This window comes from Salvelinus sp. IW2-2015, linkage group LG25 (genome assembly GCF_002910315.2).
Source record: "Salvelinus sp. IW2-2015 linkage group LG25, ASM291031v2, whole genome shotgun sequence".
NCBI lineage: Eukaryota > Metazoa > Chordata > Actinopteri > Salmoniformes > Salmonidae > Salvelinus > Salvelinus sp. IW2-2015.
In genome coordinates this window covers 3,342,037-3,364,135 of record NC_036865.1, presented here as the reverse complement: position 1 = coordinate 3,364,135, position 22,099 = coordinate 3,342,037, and the positions used below count along the sequence as shown (strand labels likewise).

The window sequence follows — 22,099 nt, the reverse complement described above, 5'->3', positions numbered from 1 at the left end:
TGTAGATGATGTGTGCTACTGATTGAACTCCAGACAAAACTAAAACTTTCTCGTGCGTCAGACAAAATAAACAAAATGTCAGACAAAATAAACATTTCTTGAAAGCAGTGTTTACTAATGGGGAATGCAGTCAGAMGCTATAAWTGTGCTGCAGATGAGTCCCGCCAGTTCTCTTTGCTGAGTGCACGTTTCAGTGCCCAACAGGTCGTAGATCRGATTTTTTCAGATGTCCAGGAGGATGTCCAGGAGGAACAAGAGAACAATGATTTAGAAGAGGAGGAGMTATCTGAAGGAGAAGATTGGGAAGAATACAACCCAGAGCACGATYCATCATCTTCAGATGAAGAAGAAATCCCCCAAGCTGAATGAAAGACATTTTTGTCAAAGAACATAATAATAACATGGTCCTTGTCACCATATGACAACCAGYGCAGGATGGCAGCACACAATGTTATAAGGAGGACCCCAGGGCCCGCAAGACATGCAATTGCCCATGCCCAGGACATCGCCTCAGCATTCCACATCTTCATCACACCAGCCATTGAAACAATCATCCTGGCATGATGACTCCTTGCTGTCCCCAGTCCACCTGGCAGTGCTGCTGCTCCAGTTTCAACTGTTCTGCCTGCGGCTATGGAACCCTGACCTGTTCACCGGACGTGCTACCTGTCCCAGACCTGCTGTTTTCAACTCTCTAGAGACAGCAGGAGCGGTAGAGATACTCTCAATGATCGGCTATGATAAGCCAACTGACATTTACTCCTGAGGTGCTGACTTGTTGCACCCTCGACAACTACTGTGATTACTGTTATTTGACCATGCTGGTCATTTATGAACATTTGAACATCTTGGCCATGTTCTGTTATAATCTCCACCCGGCACCGCCAGAAGAGGACTGGCCACCCCTCATAGCCTGGTTCCTCTCTAGGTTTCTTCCTAGGTTTYGGCCTTTCTAGGGAGTTTTTCCTAGCCACCGTGCTTCTACACCTGCATTGCTTGCTGTTTGGGGTTTTAGGCTGGGTTTCTGTACAGCACTTTGAGATATCAGCTGATGTAAGAAGGGCTATATAAATTGATTTGATTTGATTGTGCAACATTGTGGGAATGTTCTGTGCAACTTCTTAATAAGTACAACATGTGAATCACAAGAATATTCTTGCAGCATCCCAGACAACTCATAACTGAATTCATCTCTTGTCATTTCCCTACAATATTCCCACAACCCAAACAAATGTTTAAACCTTTAAAGAAAATACAAGATGTGTTCTGGGAATGTTCTTGTAACATCAGGTGAATGTTTTTTTGCACCCTAAAKGTAACATTGTAAAGTCATCTGCACAACTAGACAGTTTATCTTTTGTGATGTCCCCACAATGTTCCCACCAGACTGTTCCCACAACCTTATGAGAACATTTGCCGCAACGTAAAGAATGTTCTAGGAACTTTCACAGAACCAATATTGGTTTGCTGGGTATATACAGTACACGCCCAGCAAAGTTGCACCCTCGCGATATATCTATCGGTCAGTCAGTTGGCCGATTATTTGAGCCCTGTTTGAATACTCTTGGAATTCATCCTTCTTTCCTCCCAWCTTTGAAGTGGTCACTGATCTGACATGACATAACTGGTGAAAACATTGTAATGGAGAGCCTGTTTACGACAAGCCAGTCCTTTTGGATCAATGATTACTTCAAGGAAMGCAGTAGAGAAGGATGCATTTGAACAGGGCTCTGGTCAGTTTGTTCCAGGATCATCAGAGATGACCCGTTATACTGATACTCCTGTTATGTCCTGGTGACAGAGTCAYGGAGTATTATGGTAGATAATGKCCCACATTAATCTTTCTGTGTCCTACTTACTGGAGGACTGCTCGCACTCAGTCCTCCATCAGGACTTTAACTCCATGAGAGTATTCACCCTGACCCCAATAACCTGGCTTCTCATACCTCTAAACCTCTCTCTCTCTCCCACACTCTCTCTGTCCTCCACACTCTCTCTCTCACCCCTATAACCTGGCATCCCACACCTAATAATCCTCTCTCGCCCACACGCTCTGTCTTCCACGCTCTCTCTCTCTGTCTCTCTCTACATCTCTATCTATCTCTACTCTGATGTACACTCTAAGCTTGGTGTAATGGTGTTTAGGGTTAGAGCAGTGGCCTAAGCCTTTGAGAGATGATGATTTACATTCTGATAGAAAACACTAGAGAGAGTTTAGTAAGTCATGAAGAGGAGAGCTGGGATTTTCACAGTATAKTGTTTCAAAATGCCATTATAACGACTTTATATGGCATCATAATAAAGTTGTCATTTTTTACTGTTTTAAAATGTAGTTGAAAGTTATGATTCTCAAACAAATTCCAGAATAGGTTTGAGTAAAGACTAGTTTGTCTTTTGAAGGGGTATTGTTCCAAATGATGGGTTTTGTCAGATGGCAAAGAAATGTTTCTCTCTATCCTATATTTCTCTTTGAAAGAGTTTCAGACAAGTCAGCAGAGAGGGAAAAAGAAAGCTGGCACTGATTGACGCAAACTCTCCATAACAGTCACTTTCATTCTCACACACATACTCGCAGAAACAAACACACACATGTCCCCAGAGATATGGAGTAGATTTAGGACATAATCGTCTGAGTATCCTGCAAGGCCCCTGGGACCCAGAAGAGTTATTGTGTGTGTGCGGTTGTGTGTGTGTGTGTTGTGTGTGTGTGTGTGTGTGTGTGTGTGTGTGTGTGTGTGTGTGTGTGGTGTGTGTGGTGTGTGTGTGTGTGGTGTGTGTGTGTGGTGTGGTGTGTGGGTGTTGTGTGTAGCATACGCTGTGTATGTTTGGTTTTACTATCTTTGGCAAACAGAATCTTCACAAGGATAGTAAAAAGGACAATTCAGAAGTGGGGACATTTTGCCAGTTCCCAAAAGGAAAGGTTATTTTAGGTTTAGGTTTAGGTTTAGGATTACAATTAGGTTAGGGTTAAGAGGGTTTCTGGTTTGCCCCCGTATCAAAACTTGGGTTGCACGGATCTATTGCAACTTCTGCTCTGTCTGCATATATGGCAAGTCAGTCTGGACTGGAGAAGGTGGGAGAACATAGGTGTTCAGAGGATCAACGGTGGCGAATCTCAGAGGGTTACCTGCGTGTATAATAGAAGGAAGAAAAGGTTGATTAAGTGCTGAGTGTAAACAAGTAGAAAAAAGTATTAAATATAAAGCATGCAATGGATCAATAATGTCACGCCCTGACCATGAGAGCTTTTTATTCTCTATTTTGGTTTGTCAGGTGTGATTTGGGAGGGCATTCTATGTTCATTTCTCATGTTTTGTACTTCTTGTTGTTTGGCCGGGTGTGGTTCTCAATCAGAGGCAGCTGTCTATCGTTGTCTCTGATTAAAATACTAGGTAGCTTTCCCACATGGTTTTGTGGGTATGTTGTTTGTGTTCTGCACCCGACAGGACTGTTTCGTTCCTTCTCTTTGTTATTTTTGTATTTAGTGTTCAGTGAAAAAAAGCATGAACACTTACCACGCTGCGCTTTGGTCCACCTCTTCTTCAACAGACGACCGTGACAATAATAATGATAAATAATTTAATAAATAATAATATAATAAAATCACACAAATTAAAGAATTAAGTGCCTGCAAAAATGTTAATTGCTAATATTTAAGAAATTTACATAAATATGAAAAACAGTACGAGAGACAAAACAAGACAGAGCAAAATAAATACAAATTACTCTTCATATTGGTGCCCCCTCTGGCACTCCTAATTGAGCCCCAACCGACCCTAAGTCTAGGGCTTATATTATTCTTTACATTAAGCCAAATCGAGCGTCTTGAGTTGGTATCCACCTAGATAAGCAGCTGTTCTCCTAGGCTCTGGTCCAGAGCAAAGCGGAATTAGGGGTGCTGAAGGCTGCACTATTCCCTGATAAATTGAAATAATGTTTCCAAAATTATATAATTACTCCTGTCTGAACACTGACTGAATTTGGGCAGCGCACGCACCAAATATCGAACAGCATGTTTCATTGCGGCAATAGAAATATAGTCTATAGAACCCAGCTAGCACATAACGTTCTGAGAARCATAGGTTTCTTAGAGCTTGGTGAGAGCCTGGTTGTCCTATGGCTATTTCGCAGACAGCCTTCCCATAACACTTCCTACGGGTTTCCTCATGGTTCTATTTAAAGTAATGTTCTGAAATTGTTCTGAGAACGTTAAGAAAAACACGTATTTTCTGCGGGAATTTCAGTACTTCAATATTACGTTTTCTACTGGTTTACTCATGGTTCTATTTAAAGTCATGTTCTCAGAACGTTCAGAAAACATAAAGAAATAACGTTCTTCTGTTGGAATTTCAGTACTTCAGCATAACGTTTTCTACAGGTTTCCTCATGGTTCTTTTTAAAGTCATGTTCTTAGAACTTTCAGAGAACGTTCCATAAAAACCACAAGAAAACATTAGTAATGTTAAAAGAGCGTTCTAAGAATATTTAAAAGCATATACAGTACATTCCATTCTCAGCATCAACAAAACTCTCTCCATTCTCTATCTTGTTACATCTGTTCAGGTGTGTTGGCCGCACCCACTAATTGGCCACACCTGATCTTAATGAGTGCTAGTTTCCTTTGAAGTAGGGTCTGTTTGAATAAACTAACAAAATGTACAGCTTTGTATGAGTTTAAAAAAACATAGCATGCCTGCTCCATCTAGGTGGCACAGTGGACTAATTCCATGGATAGGAAGCAGAAGATCATAGGTTTGAATCTCACTCATGCCACAATCTGACCCTTTTTTTCCTAAAACGGCATACCCAAATTTAACTGCCTATAGCTCAGGACCTGATTCAAGGATATGCATATTCTTGATACCATTTGAAAGGAAACACTTTGAAGTTTGTGGAAATGTGAAATTAATGTAGGACGATATAACACATTAGATCWYGTAAAAGTTAAAAAAATAAAATAAAATACAAAGAAAAAAACATGTTTTTTGTACCTTCATCTTTGAAATGCAAGAGCAATACCATTATGTATTATTCCAGCCCAGGCACAATTTAGATTTTGGCCACTAGATGGAAGCAGTGTATGTGCAAAGTTTTTGACTGATCCAATGAACCATTGCATACCTGTTCAAAATGTTGTATTAAAACTGCCAAAACGTGCCTAATTGGTTTATTAATACATTTTCAAGTTCATAATTGTGCACTCTCCTCAAACAATTGCATGGTATTAATTCACTGTAATAGCTACTGTAAATTGGACAGTGCAGTTAGATTAACATGAATTTAAGCTTTCTGCCCATATCAGATATGACAATGTCCTGGGAAAATGTTTTGTCACTTACAACCTCAGGCTAATCACATTAGCCTAAGTTAGCTCAACCATCCCGCGGGGGGGACACCGATCCTGTAGAGGATACATTTCCTTCAGGCTAGGGTCCTTTTTTCTGAATTTCCAAATCCAGCTTCCAGATTGCAATTCCTATGGCTTCCACTAGATGTCAACCGTCTTTGTTCAAGGTATCAGGCTTGTTTCTTCCAAAACGAGGAAGAATAATGAGTTTTAGTACTGGGACTCAGAGTTGGAAATCAGTTTGTGCGCACGTTCACCTGCTAATATCGCTTTCCTATTGAACATAATTCTTTCCGTATAAAATATTATAGTTTAATTCCATTTTAGGGTACCTGAGGATTAAATGAACAGCATTCTCCTATAGGTGTTCCTTTTGTCCAGGTGAGAAAGGACAGTGTGGAGTGCGATTGAGATCACGTCATCTGTGGATCTGTTGGGGCGGTATGCGAATTGGAGTGGGTCTAGGGTGTCCGGGAGGATGCTGTTGATGTGAGCCATGACCAGCCTTTCAAAGCACTTCATGGCTACCGACTTGAGTGCCACGGGGCGGTAATCATTTAGGCAGGTTACCTTCGCTTCCTTGGGCACAGGGACTATGGTGGTCTGCTTGAAACATGTAGGTATTACACACTCGGTCAAAAAAAATGACAGTGAAGACACTTGACAGTTGGTCCGCGCATGCTTTGAGTACACGTCCTGGTAATCCGTCTGGCCCAGCGGCTTTGTGATTGTTGACATGTTTAAAGGTTTTGTTCACATCGGCCACCGAGAGCGTTATCACACAGTCATCCAGAACAGCTGGTGATCTCGTGCATGCTTCAGTGTTGCTTGCCTCGAAGTGAGCATAAAAGGCATTTAGCTCGTCTGGTAGGCTCGTGTCACTCAGGTGGCGTCTGGGTTTCCCTTTGTAGTCTGTAATACTTTTCAAGCCCTGCCACATCCGACAAGCGTCAGAGCCGGTGTAGTAGGACCTATTTGAAGGTAATTAAATAATGTTCTGATAACGTGTTTTAATAAGACTTTTAATAACACTGTTAGCTTAGGTTAACTGTTTTAAACTCTAAGCACAGATAGGACACTTGGAAATGAATTTGCTTTGTCATTTTAACATCGACGGGGCTGTAGTGGAGCGGGTCGAGAGTTTAAAGTTCCTTGGTGTCCACATCACCAACGAACTATCATGGTCCAAACATACCAAGACAGTCGGCACAACAAAACCTCTTCCCTCTCAGGAGACTGAAAAGATTTGTCATGGGTCCCCAGATCCTCAAAAGGTTCTACAGCTGCACCATCGAGAGCATCCTGACCGGTTGCATCACCGCCTGGTATGGCAACTGCTCCGCGTCTGACCGTAAGGTTCTACAGAGGGTAGTGCGAACGGCCCAGTACATCACTGGGGCCAAGCTTCCTGCCATCCAAGTCCTATATAATAGGCGGTGTCAGAGGAAAGCCCATAAAATTGTCAGAGACTCCAGTCACCCAAGTTATAGACTCTCTGCTACCGCACAGCAAGCGGTAGCAGACTACAAGTCTAGGACCAAAAGGCTCCTCAACAGCTTCTACCCCCAAGCCATTAGACTGCTGAACAATTCGCCACCGGACAATTTACACTGACCCAAGCCCCCCTAGAATGTTAATAAAACCACCCAGGAAAACTTTCACAGAACTATTGAAAAACGTTCTCAGAACCTCACTGCAACCTACAAATTTACATTCCCAGAACAGGTGAAATTTTTACTTCCGTTCGCAGAACATTTAAAAAACGTTGCATTTTAACGGTCAGAAAACGCATGGCTTCATTCCCAAAACCAATGGGAAACCAAAAGCTTACATTCCTACAACTTCCAAGGTACCAAATGTGCTAGCTGGGAAGGGTTTTGGAACTTCGCCCTGGTCATTTGACTGGTAAACTCATGGGTATGCTCAAAATGGCTGTACCTTCTGCAAATGCCTACTGCTGAAAAGAGAAGACTAATTTGTCTGTAGAACACAGGAGGTTGGTGGCTTCTTGATTGGGGAGGCCAGACACATGGCAATGGCCGGAGCAGAATAGGTGGAAAGGTATTAACAACATCAAACACGTGGTTTCCATTTGTTTGATGCCATTCCATTTGCTCCGTTCCAGCCATTATTATGAGCCGTCCTCCCTTCAGTAGCCTCCACTGCAGTAGAAGTTACCATTTCGTTTCTACAGATCTCGGACAAACAGCACTGTTTTTCAAAGTAGCTCAGACCTATCTCGAGACCATCACCTGTACGGTGAGCCCAGGCTACACATAGACATGCTATCCATCTTCATTGGGTGAGTCAGTACCACTGGAAAGTTGATTTAGTAGCCTACTGTAGCTTATCATAGTTATATATTTCCTCCTAATAGTGTACAATCTGTGTTTCTTCCTTTCTTGTTATTGGCCCTGAGCCAAGTCAAGACCAAGGCCCTTTCCAAAAGCATCTTATGGCTAAGCTCATCTTAGAACCATAGGATCCAATTTTTTTTAACAATGATCTTAGCCTATGATGCTTTTATGAAACTGGGCCCAAGTCGTTTTTATTTATCTGGTTGACAGTGTCAGAGCAGCCACACATTTTGGTCATTTGTGTAGTATTAAAATATTAAAATATTCAGATTATGTCTCCTGTCACGTAGGCCTAAATMATGTAGAATTGCATGCGTGCAAATCATAACAAAGTTTCGGCTGGAACGGTATGCCACTAGGCAAAAGTGTGTGTGTTGTGTGGGGGGGGGGGGGGGGAGCGGGGCTGTGTGAAAATTTGGGATAGACTGATATAGATATGATATAGGCTTAAGTCCTGGAGTGGGGGAATAGTATGTTGTGTGTGTTAGGGTTACAATTAGGGTTATGGGTTAGGTTTAGGGTTAGGAATTAAGGTTAGGTTAGGGTTTTGGGGTTACTGGTTAAGGTTAAGATTAGGGGTAGGTTTAGAATTAGAGGTTAGGGAAAATGGACTTTGAATGGGAATCAATTGTTTGGTTTCACACAAAGATAGTAAAAAAATGTGTGTGTGGGTTGTGGTTTGGGTGTTGTGGTGTGTGTGTGTGGACAGAGGGTGACCTGAGAGGCCGGGCTAGTTACAGCCTCTCTGCTGGAGACCGCCGGTCTCACAGAACTAGCATTGTTGGCATGGAGCTGCAGACAGACACACACAGAGACAGACACACCACACACATACACACACAATAACACCCGAGGTGGCAAGACCATTGGTAGAGTCATGTTTCTGAATCCCATTTATAAAATGCGAGTTCCCTCCTCTCTTCTCACAGCCTCTCTGTAACACTCCACTTCTCAATAACATACTCATTATGCTCTCTTTCTCTCAGACACACACAAACACACACACACACACAAAGACACAAAAACACCATTCATAATAAGCTCTGGTTGGTTAATACCCAGACTGTTATTGTAGGTGTAGCACACTAATAATTTGTGACTGAGCCGCTATCAAAAGCAATTATTGCAGACAATGCTGTGATGCATTTGAAACAGAAATGTTGACAACATAACTCAACAATGTTGTTATGACACATTCAACAAATATCAATAAAACACCAACAGCATATCAAACTCATTTTGTGAGTTTGAAATAGTTGCTTTAAGATGGAACGAGAGAGACGAGAGAGAGAGAGAGAGAGAGAGAGAGAGAGAGAGAGAGAGAGAGAGAGAGAGAGACGAGAGAGAGAGAGAGAGAGAGAGAGAGAGAGGAGAGAGAGAGAGAGAGAGAGAGAGAGAGAGAGAGAGAGAGAGAGAGAGAGAGAGAGGAATAACGAACTGGAACTGTAGTGTGTGAGTTCTCTCATTGGCTGCAGAAGTGGACGTCAGCACCTTTCACTACTCCAGTGTTACCCCTCTAACCTCTGGCTGTAAAGGAGAAACAAGTGTTAAAGTAGCTCTGAGGAGAGTAAACTAACCTCCAGCATCCACACGGCATAAAAGAGGAGTAAAAAAGGACGCCTTTATTACAGACACCTTTATTACAAGTCAATCCTCGGATGCGCGTTTTCTCCCTTGAGTAAAGGATTTTATGTTTGGTTCTGAAATGGCAGTCTGGTTCGAGTTTACCGCGCACATGCTTTTTCTAACGCTAGGTTGTRGTCTCGGAGCTTTGGAGGGTCGGACCTCGAGCAGAACCCCATGGGGCTTGCAGGGACAGGGCAGCGATGGAACCGATTCTCCGTTTGACCGAGACAGAGCTAATCAGGATGTGGTCTCACAGCACATGTACAGGCTGTATGAGAAGTACAACAGAGATCTGAAACGACTCAGAGAGGGAAACACTGTCAGGAGTTTCAGAGCCAGCCAAGGTGAGTGTGGCTGTGGTGTAGCTGTCTATGATGCTGGACAGGGAAAATGAATGTCGATAAATGAGTAATATCCTCAACTCTGATATGCTTCCTAATTTCTTGAGATGCACATACGTTGCGGACTATTGTCTGTTCTCAGAGGCAAAGGCGCTGATGAGATAGGCATGGAGAGAAATGCAACCAAGTTATGATGAATGTATGGTTATATTATATAACAACCAAAAGGTCTTTATGTTTTTCAATAATATCATGTACTGATATTATGTACTGCCCCCCCACCTCCCTTCTAGTAGGCAACCTAATTAATTGAAATAGCTAACAGCGGGCTGAAAAAAGCAGACGCATGTGGTCAGACACCCCAAATAGGTAGGATTGTTTTGGAACCGTCTGAGAATGCCACAGTGCTTTTTATGACGCACTTGGGCAGATCTGTATGTAGTGTGGTCCTGCCACAGCTCCAGCCGCAGATGCGCGAGAATGTGTGTAGAATTCGCCCCCAAGTGGAGCCCAGCTGCCGCGCTGGCCGCGACAACAATYCGGTAACTAGGAGACAGGGGGACARCAATAATGCACCATATCTATTTTCCTAAAGAGGCCACTGTATCCTGGGCTGGAGTATGAAGGCTTAGCACGCAGTGATGCCATTTTCCTGTGGTGTTTTTTTATGAACCTTGACCCACATTGACTTAACATTTTGTTTAATTTATTTAACCTTTATTTTATCAGGGAGTCATACTGACCAAGGTCACTTTTACAGAGGATCCCTGAATTAAATAAATTACAGAAGATACACACATCAATGTAAATACAAAATGCAAGCAGAAAGAACATGGTCATAAAAATCGAGCAGATTCATCAGTAATAAGGTCCTCAATCAGCCTTCTGAAWTGCCCCAYAGGCACCAAAACATCACATTTAAGAACATGTTGAAGATTGTTCCACAAAGTCGGTGCAAGAAAACAAAAAGCTGATTTACCTAAATCCCTGAGACCTGGTGTGGTATCTCGTGTGTCCAAAGTTTAGTAAAGATGTTGGGTACAGTGAAACTTTTTGTAAAAGGGGTTTATAAATGAAAACATAGCCATGTATCAACCTATGTGACATCAAGGAGGGCCAACCACATTTCTGGTAGAGAATGCAGGGATGAGTACAAAAATTGTCCCACTTAATTGGAATCCACTTGTGGTAAATTCAATTAATTGYACATTATTTGGAAAGACACACCAGTCCATATAACGTCCCACAGTTGACAGTGCATGTCCGATGAAAACCAAGCCATGAGGTCAAAGGAATTGTCCGTAGAGCTCCGAGACAGGATTGTGTCAAGGCACAGATTTGGGGAAGGGTATCAAACCAAATCTGCAGCATTGAAGGTCCCCAAGAAAACAGTGGCCTCCATCATTCTTAAATGGAAGAGGTTAGGAACCACCAAGACTCTTCCTAGAGATGGCCACCTGGCCAAACTGAGCAAACGGTGGAGAAGGGCCTTGGTCAGAGAGGTGACCAAGAACCCGATGGCCTCTCTGACAGAGCTCTAGAGTTCCTCTTGGAGATGGGAGAACCTTCCAGAAGGACATCCATCTCTGCAGCACACCACCAATCAGGTCTTTATGGTAGAGTGGCCAGACGGAAGSCACTCCTCAGTAAAAGGRACATGACAGCCKGCTTGAAGTTTGCCAAAAGGCACCTAAAGACTCTCAGACAATGAGAAACAAGATWCTCTGCTCTGATGAAACCAAGATRGAAATCTTTGGCCTGAATGTCAAGCGTCACGTCTGGAGGAAACCTGGCACCAGCCCTATGGTGAAGCATGGTGGTGGGAGCATCATGCTGTGGGAATGTTTTTCAATGGTAGGGACTTGGAGACTAATCAGGAACGAGGGAAAGATGAACAGAGCAAATTATAAAGCGATCCTTGATGAAACCTTCTCCAGAGCGCTCAGGACCTCAGACTGGGGTMAATTTTCACCTTCAAACAGGACAACGACCTTAAGCACACAGCCAAGACAACGCAGGGGTGACTTCGGGACAAGTCTCTGAATSTCCTRGAGTGGACCAGCCATCGCCCGGACTTGAACCRGATCTAACATCTCTGGAGAGACCTGAAAATAGCTGTGTAGCAACGCTTCCCATCCAACCTGACAGAGCTTGAGAGGATCTGCAGAGAAGAATGGTAATAACTCCCCAAATACAGGTGTTCCAAGCTTGTAGCTGTCACGTTCGTTGATGGAAGAATCAGACCAAGGTGCAGCGTGGGAAGCGTACATCATTTATTTTGATGAACATGAAAAAACAATAAACTACAACCGAACGTGAAGCTATATGCAGTGCAGAAAGCAACTAGACATAGACAAGATCCCACAAACTAAAGGTGGAAAAAAGGCTGCCTAAGTATGATCCCCAATCAGAGACAACGATAGACAYCTGCCTCTGATTGGGAACCATACCCMGCCAACAAAGAAATAMAAAAACTAGAATGCCCACCCAAATCACACCCTGACCTAARCAAATAGAGAAATAAAAAGMCTCTCTAAGGTCAGGGRGTGACAAGAAACCCATTTTTATTCTCAGCTTCATAACTAACTCATCAATATGCTTTTTAAAAGACAGCTTTTCATCTATCCAGATGCCCAGATATTTGTAAGCAGGGACACGATCATTATGGACGTATGCTTAAATCAGTTGTTTTTATGCTCTCTAGAGAACAACATATACTTCGTTTTACCTGCACTCAATACTAGTTTCAGGTCAATTCAGTTTTTCTATAGTAAAATGAAGACAAAACTGGTCAACCGTGGGGGTAATAGCATACACYACAGTATCATCAGCATACAAGTGCAGGTAAAAAAAAATTACAGAGTAATTTTTTTATGTAAACAGTAAACAGTACAGGACCCAGAATGAACCCTTGAGCGACACCTTTCGTAATATCCAGGAAACCTGATTTAACACCATRAGTAGATACATATTGAGTTCTATCTGTCAAGTCATGTTTAAACCAGCTACATGCAGCCTGGTCTAGGCCAATTGAGGAAAGCCTCTGAATTAGCAGTGAGTGATAAACCGTATCGAAAGTCTTTGACAGGGTCAATGAAGATCAACGTTGTCTTTAATCCATACAGTTAACCACATCATTCATAACTAGGGATGTGGCCGAGAGAGTGCTATGACCTGGTCTAAAACCTGACTGATGTGCASTACATTTAAAATGCATTTCAAAGATAAGAAATATCTTAGCTGGGAATGAATCAAGGATTCTAATATTTTAGCTAGGCAAAAAAGTTTAGAAATAGAGGGATAATTATTTAGGTCACAAGGGGTCACCACCTTTGTGAAGGGGGAATACATGGGCCACCTTCCAAACCTTGGGGATGGTACCAGATATAATTGTCAGGTTAAAAATATTGGTTAATTATTCAGCAATCAGGGGGGCAGAGAGCTGTAGCAAAAATGGATCAAGCATATCAGCCCCAGTGGATTTTTTTTTTTACATCAATCTTAAGCAAGGAATCTAGCACATCACAGATAGTAWATTGTTGAATTGAAAAAAAAGATTCACTGGAAGTTGACAGGTTAACCGTTGAGTCAGCTAAAGGCTGGCAGAGGGAAGAGCAGTCGATTGAATGAAAAGGGTCAATTAAAACCACTGTTTATCTCAAATAAAAAGCCTGCCGAGATGAAATGATGATTAAAAGCATCACTTATTCCACTCTTCTCAGGTATGATGCCAGAGTCAGACAGAACTTGCTTAGGCGGGGAAGAAGAGGAATTTGTACACTTCAGTGCATTTACTGTTTTCCAAAATGTTGAATGATCACCAGCAGTCAGAGATGGAGCTGAAAAAGTGGCTTGATTTAGCTTTTTTAATRGAGATAGTACGTCTGTTTCTCAATTGTCTGAAAGTTTACCAGTCCACTACACAGTCAGTATTCCTTGCTTTGGCCCAGGTCTGATTTCTCATCTTAATYAGCTATGATAGCTCCGAAAGAAAACCAAGGGTTAGATCTATCTTTGACTCTGAATTGTTTAAAAGGGGCGTGTTTATCTGCCAGAGGAATAAATATAGAAGATAAATGTTCTAGAGCCAAAAACGTTTTACAATGTCTCTTCTTAATTAGTTAAACAAGGATTAGTATTTTGCTGTTTCGTATCTCTAATACATACTATGGGGACAATGATCACTGAGATCATATGCAAATAATCCACTGGACAAATATTTATGGGGGTTATTAGTAAGAATTATATCAATCAATGAGGAGTTTACAGAGTTTTTCACATATAGCCATGTGGGTTTTGAGATCAATTGAGTCAGATTAAAATCAATGCATATACTCTTAAATTGATCTGAGGCTGGGGATAGACAATCCAGATTCAAATGCTTTTCCAAAAGTCGAAGGAGTTCCCACATATGGTGAGCACTTGTTGGCTGCTTTTCCTTCACTCCGCGGTCCGACTCATCCCAAACCATCTCAATTTGGTTGAGGTCGGGGGATTGTGGAGGCCAGGTCATCTGATGCACTCTCCTTCTTGGTAAAATAGCCCTTACACAGCCTGGAGGTGTGTTGGGTCATTGTCCTGTTGAAAAACAAATATTAGTCCCACTAAGCACAAACCAGATGGGATGGCGTATCGCTGCAGAATGCTGTGGTAGCCATGCTGGTTAAGTGTGCCTTGKATTCTAAATAAATCACAGACAGTGTCAGCAGCAAAGCAGCCCCACACCATAAAATTTCGGATTATCTAAGCATTTGTATTTCCCACCGTAAAGTATGGAGGAGGCTCCATAGTTTACGGTGGGAAAACACATGCGGAGATCATCCGTTCACACGCACCGCGTCTCACAAAGACACGCCGGTTGGAGCCAAAAATRTCCAATTTGGACTCCAGACCAAAGGACAKATTTCCACCAGTCTGATGTCCATTGCTCGTGTTTCTTGGCCCAAGCAAGTCTCTTCTTATTAGTAGTGGTTTCTTTGCAGCAATTCGACCATGAAGGCCTGATTCACACAGTCTCCTCTGAATAGTTGATGTTGAGATGTGTCTGTTACTTGAACTCTGTGAAGTATTTATTTGGGCTGCCTTTTCTGAGGCTGGTAACTCTAATGAACTTATCCTCTGCAGCAGAGGTAACTCTGGGTCTTCCTTTCCTGTGGAGGTTCTCATGAGAGCCAGTTTCAGCATAGCTCTTGATGGTTTTTGCGACTGCAAATTTTCCCGTATTGACTGACCTTAATGTCTTAAAGTAATGATGGACTGTCGTTTCTCTTTGCTTATTTGAGCTGTTCTTGCCATAATATGGACTTAGTCTTTTACCAAATAGCCCTATCTTCTGTATACCCCCCTATCTTGTCACAACACAACTGATTGTCTCAAACGCATTAAGAAGGAAAGAATTTCCACAAATTCACTTTTAACAAGGCACACCTGTTAATTGAAAAGCATTCCAGGTGACTACCTCATGAAGCTGGCTGGGAGAATGCCAAGAGGTTGCAAAGCTGTCATCAAGGCAAATGGTGGCTTTTTGAAGAATCTCAAATATAAAATATATTTTGATTTGTTTAACACTTTTTTGGTTACTACATGATTCCATATGTGTTATTTCATAGTTGTGATGTCTTTACTATTAAGCTACAATGTAGAAAATAGTAAAAATATAGAAAAACCCTTAAGTGAGTAGCTGTTCCAAAACTTTTGACCTGTAGTGTATATGGCCACTCCTTTCCCTTTCTAGAATCTGTCACATCTAAATACATTAGAATAATTTACTTCAAAGTCTTTATCAGATACAGAACCACTGAACCATGTTTCAGAGTGAAGCAGAATGTCAGGACATGAGTCCTGTWCCCAAATGTCTATTTTRTWWATAATACTTTGCACATTTAGGTGCATTAGCCCAAGCCCCTTACGAGATTTAAAGTCAGAGGGGTATTCAGCTCATTCCCATAAGAGCTAACAGGCATAGGGTCATCTGCAGCTGTTCGTTGAATGAGCTGAGACTTTGCCAAGGTCCCGGGCCAACCACGTGAGAGCAAAGTAGTCTGAGCATTTGACAATTCGCTGGATGCAGTGGCTGGGGCGGGAAGTGGGAGAGCAGTGTTGGCAGAGCTCAGTCTACCTGGATGAAGCTCCCGCCAAAGGAGTGGAGCTGCTGCAGGGGATCAGAGTGGCTGCTGGTGCTCAATTCTGTGTGTGCACAGGCCTTGGTGTGCCTCCTGTTGCAGGGTTGGGGCTGCCATTGGGGGCAGGAGTGTCCCAGGCCTGTCCTYGGCATGGGAYTAGGGAGGGTAACCAAAACTWGTCTGAGAGGGAGGTTGTGGGGGTAATTGAGGAGGGTGGTGTGGAGGGCAGTGTGGCTGGCAAAGCTCCAAACTCTCAGCATATGAGGGCTGATGATGTGAATGATACATGGTGTGGACTGCATCATGTGGTGCACTACCCTCAACACTGTTTTTCCAGACCCTAGGGTAGTGGTCGGTGCTGGGTAGAGCTGGGCTGAGATGAGGTGGGCCTGGTCTGGTAGAGCTGTTCTGCGATGGGTCAGGTCATGTAGAGCTGTGCTGTGCTGTGATGGGCCGGGTCTGGTAGAGCTGTGCTGAGGCGGGCCAGGTCTGYTTGAGRTGTGCTGAGTCGGACCTGGTCAGGTAGAGCTGTGCTGAGGCGGGCCAGGTCTGGTTGAGCTGTGCTTTGATGAGCCAGGTCTGGTAGAGATGTGCTGTGATGGTTCAGGTCTACAAGAGTTGTGATGGGCCGGTTCTGGTTGACCTGTGCTGCAACGGGTGTATGGCTTGGGCATAGCTCAGTGTATCTGCATGCAGTTCCCCGGAGAGAAGTGGTGTGGGGGGGGCAGTGTTGCTGGCTTTTCGCCGGTCTCTGTTAGGCACCACCGGGTGCAGGTCTAAAGGAGCGTCTGATTTGTCTCAGGGAGTTGGTGGCTGGTCTGCTGCTCCTGTGGGGTGAGGTGGACTGGCCACCCAGAGAAACATCCTTTAACGGCCTGGRGAAGGTGGGGACTGCCTCTGTACAGGTGTACATGGTCATAAAGACCGTCATAAATCTCTCCTTTGGAGCAAGGTAGATATTACTGTCTTTGCAAGCGGGAAGATGGTGGAGGTCCTCTCTATCACTCCCCTTAGTGATGTGGGCACCCTCTGCTGTTTGGCACACAGGTCATTGGTCCCTGTGTGAATGATTATATGGCTTGGAGAGCTAAGCTGGGCCACAGTCAAGTGCTCCATAGCTCTCTCTGTTGTTGGGCACTTTGACACCTTTTRATTTMGGAAAGGTTTATTCTCTAATTTAATCGTTCGATTTGAGTCCAACATTAATATTATGTCTGGTTTCTCGTCAGGTCTATGGAGGATGGCAGGAGTGATGGGAGTAATTACAGGCCGTGAGATGGGGATGGAGGGGGTCAGCTGTGTTGGTGCATTGGTTGGTTGGGTTGGTCGGTTGGGTTGGTCGGTTGGTTGGGTTCGTTGGTGGGTTCTGATTCAGCTGTTGGCCTGGTCCTGGGTTTTTGTGGGATTCTTTGTAGAGTGGACGGTGGTGGCTGAGAAATTCCTGCCTTAGTTCATTAAGCTCTTTCTGCAGGTCGTGCATGTGGCTGGTGTTGACTGTGCCGGGTAGTTCCTCTCTAAGTCTGCACACTTCCATCCTGAGAGCCTAAACATCCTGACAGCCTAACTGTCCTCCTCAACATTTTCATGGCACACTGCAGCTCCCGGATCCCATCCCTATCCAGGCTGATCTCCTCCGCTATAAGATGCTGTGGTACTGTAGGTGTACCGTGTGAGAGAGGCGTGCTCAGGGCTGTGTCTGCTGCAGGCAGGGGAGGGAGGGACCCTGAGGGCTACATACTGGGGCACAGATGGAGTGAGGGCTGTTGTAGGTAGTGACAGTGGAGAGGTTTTAAGTTGAGCAACAAAAAGGTTTTATTTGGTCGAGCTAGTGGACCAATTGATCCAGACTGGCCTCTGAAGCTTGAATCATCCCAGTGCTGTTATTATATATATCAACATTACATTTGGGGGTGGAATCAATATACAGGTGCCTCATTGTTCTGTTTTCTGACATGTTAAGATCATTGTTGGTCTTGTGGAGAGCTGTGTGCCAAGCATTAGGATCGTCAGAAGGTCTCATTTAATTTCCTTGTTCGCTTTTAGGATGAAGTCTGCCCTCAGAGTCTCTGGAGATTCCCCAAGCAATTTCTTTTCGATTTTCTTCAGGATACGTGATGGCAAGGTCTCMGAAATAATGCTTCGAGAACGCATCCATCTTCATCTCCACGTTGACCTCTTTGAACAATGCACGCTTCTCTAGAATGATGTGCATGTTCCCCTTGATGAACGCACTCATTTAAACAATGCACCGATAGATCAATTGACTTTGCACTTTTAGGAACAATYAAACAACACATCGCACATACATTAAGATACTTTCTCGATGTTCAGAAGGTTTCACCGCTTCAACCTCCTTTCCAAGTGCTCTTCTGCTTGTTTTTTTTGTTCATCTGAATGCTTGTTTCCCTGTCAAGCCTGAACTATCCTCCAGAAATCCTTTGGAAATCCATCCTCTTTCTCCCTCTGTTGCTTTCGTGTTTGTTTATCTATGTCCTAATTCTTGTTGTCGTCCTTTGGTTGGGTTTATGGTCTTCCTATCCCGTTCCTTCCTTGGGTTGCCTGATGATTCAGCGGCTGAGACTTTTTATTTCACCTTTATTTAACCAGGTAGGCTAGTTGAGAACAAGTTCTCATTTGCAACTGCGACCTGGCCTTGGTGTCGGTGGAGCTTGCGAGAACCAAGTCGGTCAATCTCTCAAAATCTCTCCAAACCGTTTGCACAAACGGACGTTCCTCTACACGAGCAGAACACAGCAATGCACTAAAATAACMKAACTGTMCGCATATAATATAAACATTTCAATTTAAGGAGGAGCTCTTCTTAGGTGGTTATCAGACAGCATGTTATTTTTTTGCTGCAGAAGCCATGTAATCTAAGGAGAGACGTAAGGGAGCAACAACAAGAGATCTGTAAAAACTTTAGGTTAGTGTCTTGGTGCGCGGCAGACAGTGTTGGCTGTATTGGTGGCTTAGGGGAAGCTTTGGGGGAAACTGAAATAAGCGTTTCCATATGCCTGAGGCTGGATACAGAGTAATGTATATCTCTTAAGTCACTCCATACATCCGCAGACGCATATACAATGGACAATACGTCTGCTGTTTGCCTAGTGTACATCATGAATATGTTACCCATGCCACCCTCCCCCCACTCCTCTGCACCCATCTCCCTCCCTCACTCACTCCCCCTCTACTCTCCTCTCCTCTCCTCTCCTCTCCTCTCCTCTCCTCTCCCCCATCCCCCTCACCCTCTCTCTTTCCTTCCCCATCTCCCTAACTCTTCCCCTCTCCTATCCTCTCCTATAACAGCCAGAGAACGATGGGTTCCCTCTCCAGTCTGGTTCCACTCAAGGTTTCTTCCCACCTAGGGAATCAATGTGCCTCTGTCTGCTCTTTAGGTGTTAAGGCCTGGGTCACTGTGAAAGACTATCTGAAGTAACACATTTCTCCCCCTGTAGACTCGTCTGACCAGAGGACGTTTTACCATCTGAACCTGACGTCTCTCCAGGACTCGGAGCGCATCCTCTCTGCCACGTTTCACTTCTTGTTCGACCGGTGCCCACGGCCAAGGGCCTGGTTCAGCAAACGCTACAAAATCCCGGCCTGTCGCTCTCTCCACCTCCACCCTGCTCCCTCCATCCACCTCTTCCTTCACTCCAGCCCCTCTGGGTCAGGGTTCAATCCAAGGTCGCAGGTGTCATTGCTAGGCAACGTGACATTTCACCCTAACCAGAGAGGGTTGTGGCAGACGCAGGACGTGACTGTGGCGATAAAGGAGGCCAGGGAAAAAGGCAGCCATTTGGTGTCGGTGGAGCTGGACTTTGGGCTGCAGTACCACAGACAGCCAGAGGACACGCTGTCGGGGGCCAGTCTACCTTATTTGTTGATGTACGCAGACGACCATGCGCTAGATGAGCCCAACAGTGTGGCACAGACTTTACAGAGGTATGGCCCTGAGGCTGAGGTGAAGGAAAATACTTCTCGCCCTTCTCTTCTTCCCCCTAAGCAGGGGTCAAAGGGTCGTGTGAGAAGGGGGGTGCCATCCCGCCCAGACTCCATCCAGAACAACGAGCTACCAGAGGTGGAGTACAGGCCTAGCGGATCCAGGAAAGAGTACCTGTTTGAAACCGCCTACCGCACCCTGAAACCTATCAATCCCAAGCCTGGGAGGAAGGATAGGACGAGGAACGGCCAGGGCYGAGAGGAAGAAGTCAAAGATGGAGAGAGGGATAGAGGGAGTCAATCGCCAGTTCTGAGCTTGGACGAGAGGACCCCAACGACGAGCAGCGATGGCGGGAGTAGGTTGCAAGACAACAGTGAGGGAAGGAGTGATGGAAGAAACGATAGAGGGAAAGCAGGAGGAAGTAAGTCTCCAATGCTGAGTTTTGATGAGTGGACAATGCGTAAGGCGAAGAAGAGACAGCGGGGATCGGAGGCCCAGATTAGGAGCTGCTCTAGGAGGACACTCAGGGTGGACTTTGCCGACATCGGCTGGAGTGAGTGGGTCCTGGCGCCTAAAGCCTTCGATGCCTACTACTGCGCTGGAGCCTGTGGATTCCCCATGCCCAAGGTAAAGACTATGACTGGCTGGATTTGAACCCATGTGAAATCCAGTCTTTGGTAGCCTTCTGAGCTAAAGACTAGTCTCAATACATATGGCTAATGTTAGAGCACAGAGCAGAGCTTATGTAAGGCAGAGAGGARACCCTCACATGACTGTGGAGAATGTTTTTCTGGTTCCCAATTTGGAACTGCTTCATTGCTCCCAGTCTGATGATATGTCTACACCATTTATGAAATAGTATAAATCAGTAGATACATTACTAGCCAGTGCGGACACACTTACATGTATGTTATGTTTTCCTACTTGCACTTTATTAAATGAATAACCATTGTGCTTCTAAATCATAGATAGCTTTTATCAAGGCTAGTCTTCCTTCTTTAAAAAAAAATGCAGAATAACCTTAATGTATTCTTTCCTGTTGAATCATTGCAGGCATTGTCAGTTTTATTACAGGCATTGCCTCTACCTACATGTTCATATTAACTCAATTGCCTCAACTAACCTGTGCCCCCCCGCACATTGACTGTATGGTATATAGCCTCGATACTATCATTTTATTGTTGCTCTTTAATTATTTGTTATTTTTAAATGTTCTTATTTTTTTTTTTACTTCAGTTTATTTTAGTAAATACTTTCTTAGGACTTATTTTTCTTACAAATGCATTGTTGGTTAAGGGCTTGTAAGTAAGCATTTCACTGTAAGGTCTAAAGCGCTTGTATTCGGCGCACGTGACAAATCAAATTTGATTTGATTTGAAGTGACAATGCTGTAACCTCTTCTCTCTCCCTCTCTTCTCTCTCCCTCGCCGGCCCTTCCCATTCTCTCCCCATTGCTTCTCTCTCTCCCAGGTGCTGCATCCCTCTAACCATGCAACCATCCAGAGTATAGTTCGTGCGGTTGGGATAGTTCCAGGGGTCCCAGAGCCCTGCTGTGTCCCAGAGAAGATGAGCCCTCTGGTGGTTCTCTACCAGGACGAGGGAGTGAACCTGGTGCTCAAGGTCTACCCCAGCATGTCGGTGGAGAGCTGTGCCTGCAGATAGACCCAGAGGACAGAGGGGAACAATGTTAGACAAAACAGGATGGAATGGCAGGAATTTAAAAGGACAAAAAAAGGGAAGTTAAAAAAAAGACAGAGATATATTCATAAAAGGACAGATGAGTTGAGGTGTCTGTCCGTCTCTTCGTCCCTTGTATCCCTCAGGCATTTGACATGGAGATGGTTGAACGCGACGAAGCGTTGGAGAAGCACATTATCTGTTGTTGCAGCYCCAGTCATGTCCTCCAGTAGCAGTAGACACACACCACCACAATATTCTCCACATCTACCATACCCTCGACAAAGCAGCATCACCACTTCAAGGACTACAGYTACTGAGAGAGCTCTCTCCCTCCAAACAACTTTAATTAAAATCGTTACGTTCAAAASCAGGGCTGCTTGACTGGCGCTGTGTTTAGTTTTAGTTTTTTAGGCACTGATCATGCTTACTTTAATATATCCATTTCAGACAGAAGATGTGGCATGTTACCTGTAAAAAGAAATACACTGAGTGTACAAAACACCTTCCTAATACTGAGTAGCCCAACCCCTCCTCTCTTTCCATCAGAACAGCCTCAATTCCTCGTGGCATGGACTCTAGGAGTCAAAAGCGTTCCACACAGTCCAATGGTTCCCACAGTTGTGTCAAGTTGGCTGGTGGATCATTCTTGTTACCGACAGGAAACTGTTGAGCGTGAAAAACCCAGG

General features: G+C 44.2%; 1 protein-coding gene across 1 annotated transcript; it reads left to right on the top strand.

Moving 5' to 3' along the window:
• Positions 1-9,169: 9,169 nt before the first annotated feature.
• Positions 9,170-21,783, top strand: LOC111951640 (growth/differentiation factor 10-like). The gene is made up of 3 exons (XM_023969847.2): positions 9,170-9,674; positions 19,249-20,360; positions 21,204-21,783. Exons 1-3 carry the CDS (start codon positions 9,395-9,397, stop codon positions 21,393-21,395), a joined length of 1,584 nt encoding a protein of 527 aa, XP_023825615.1. The 5' UTR covers positions 9,170-9,394; the 3' UTR covers positions 21,396-21,783.
• Positions 21,784-22,099: the final 316 nt, after the last annotated feature.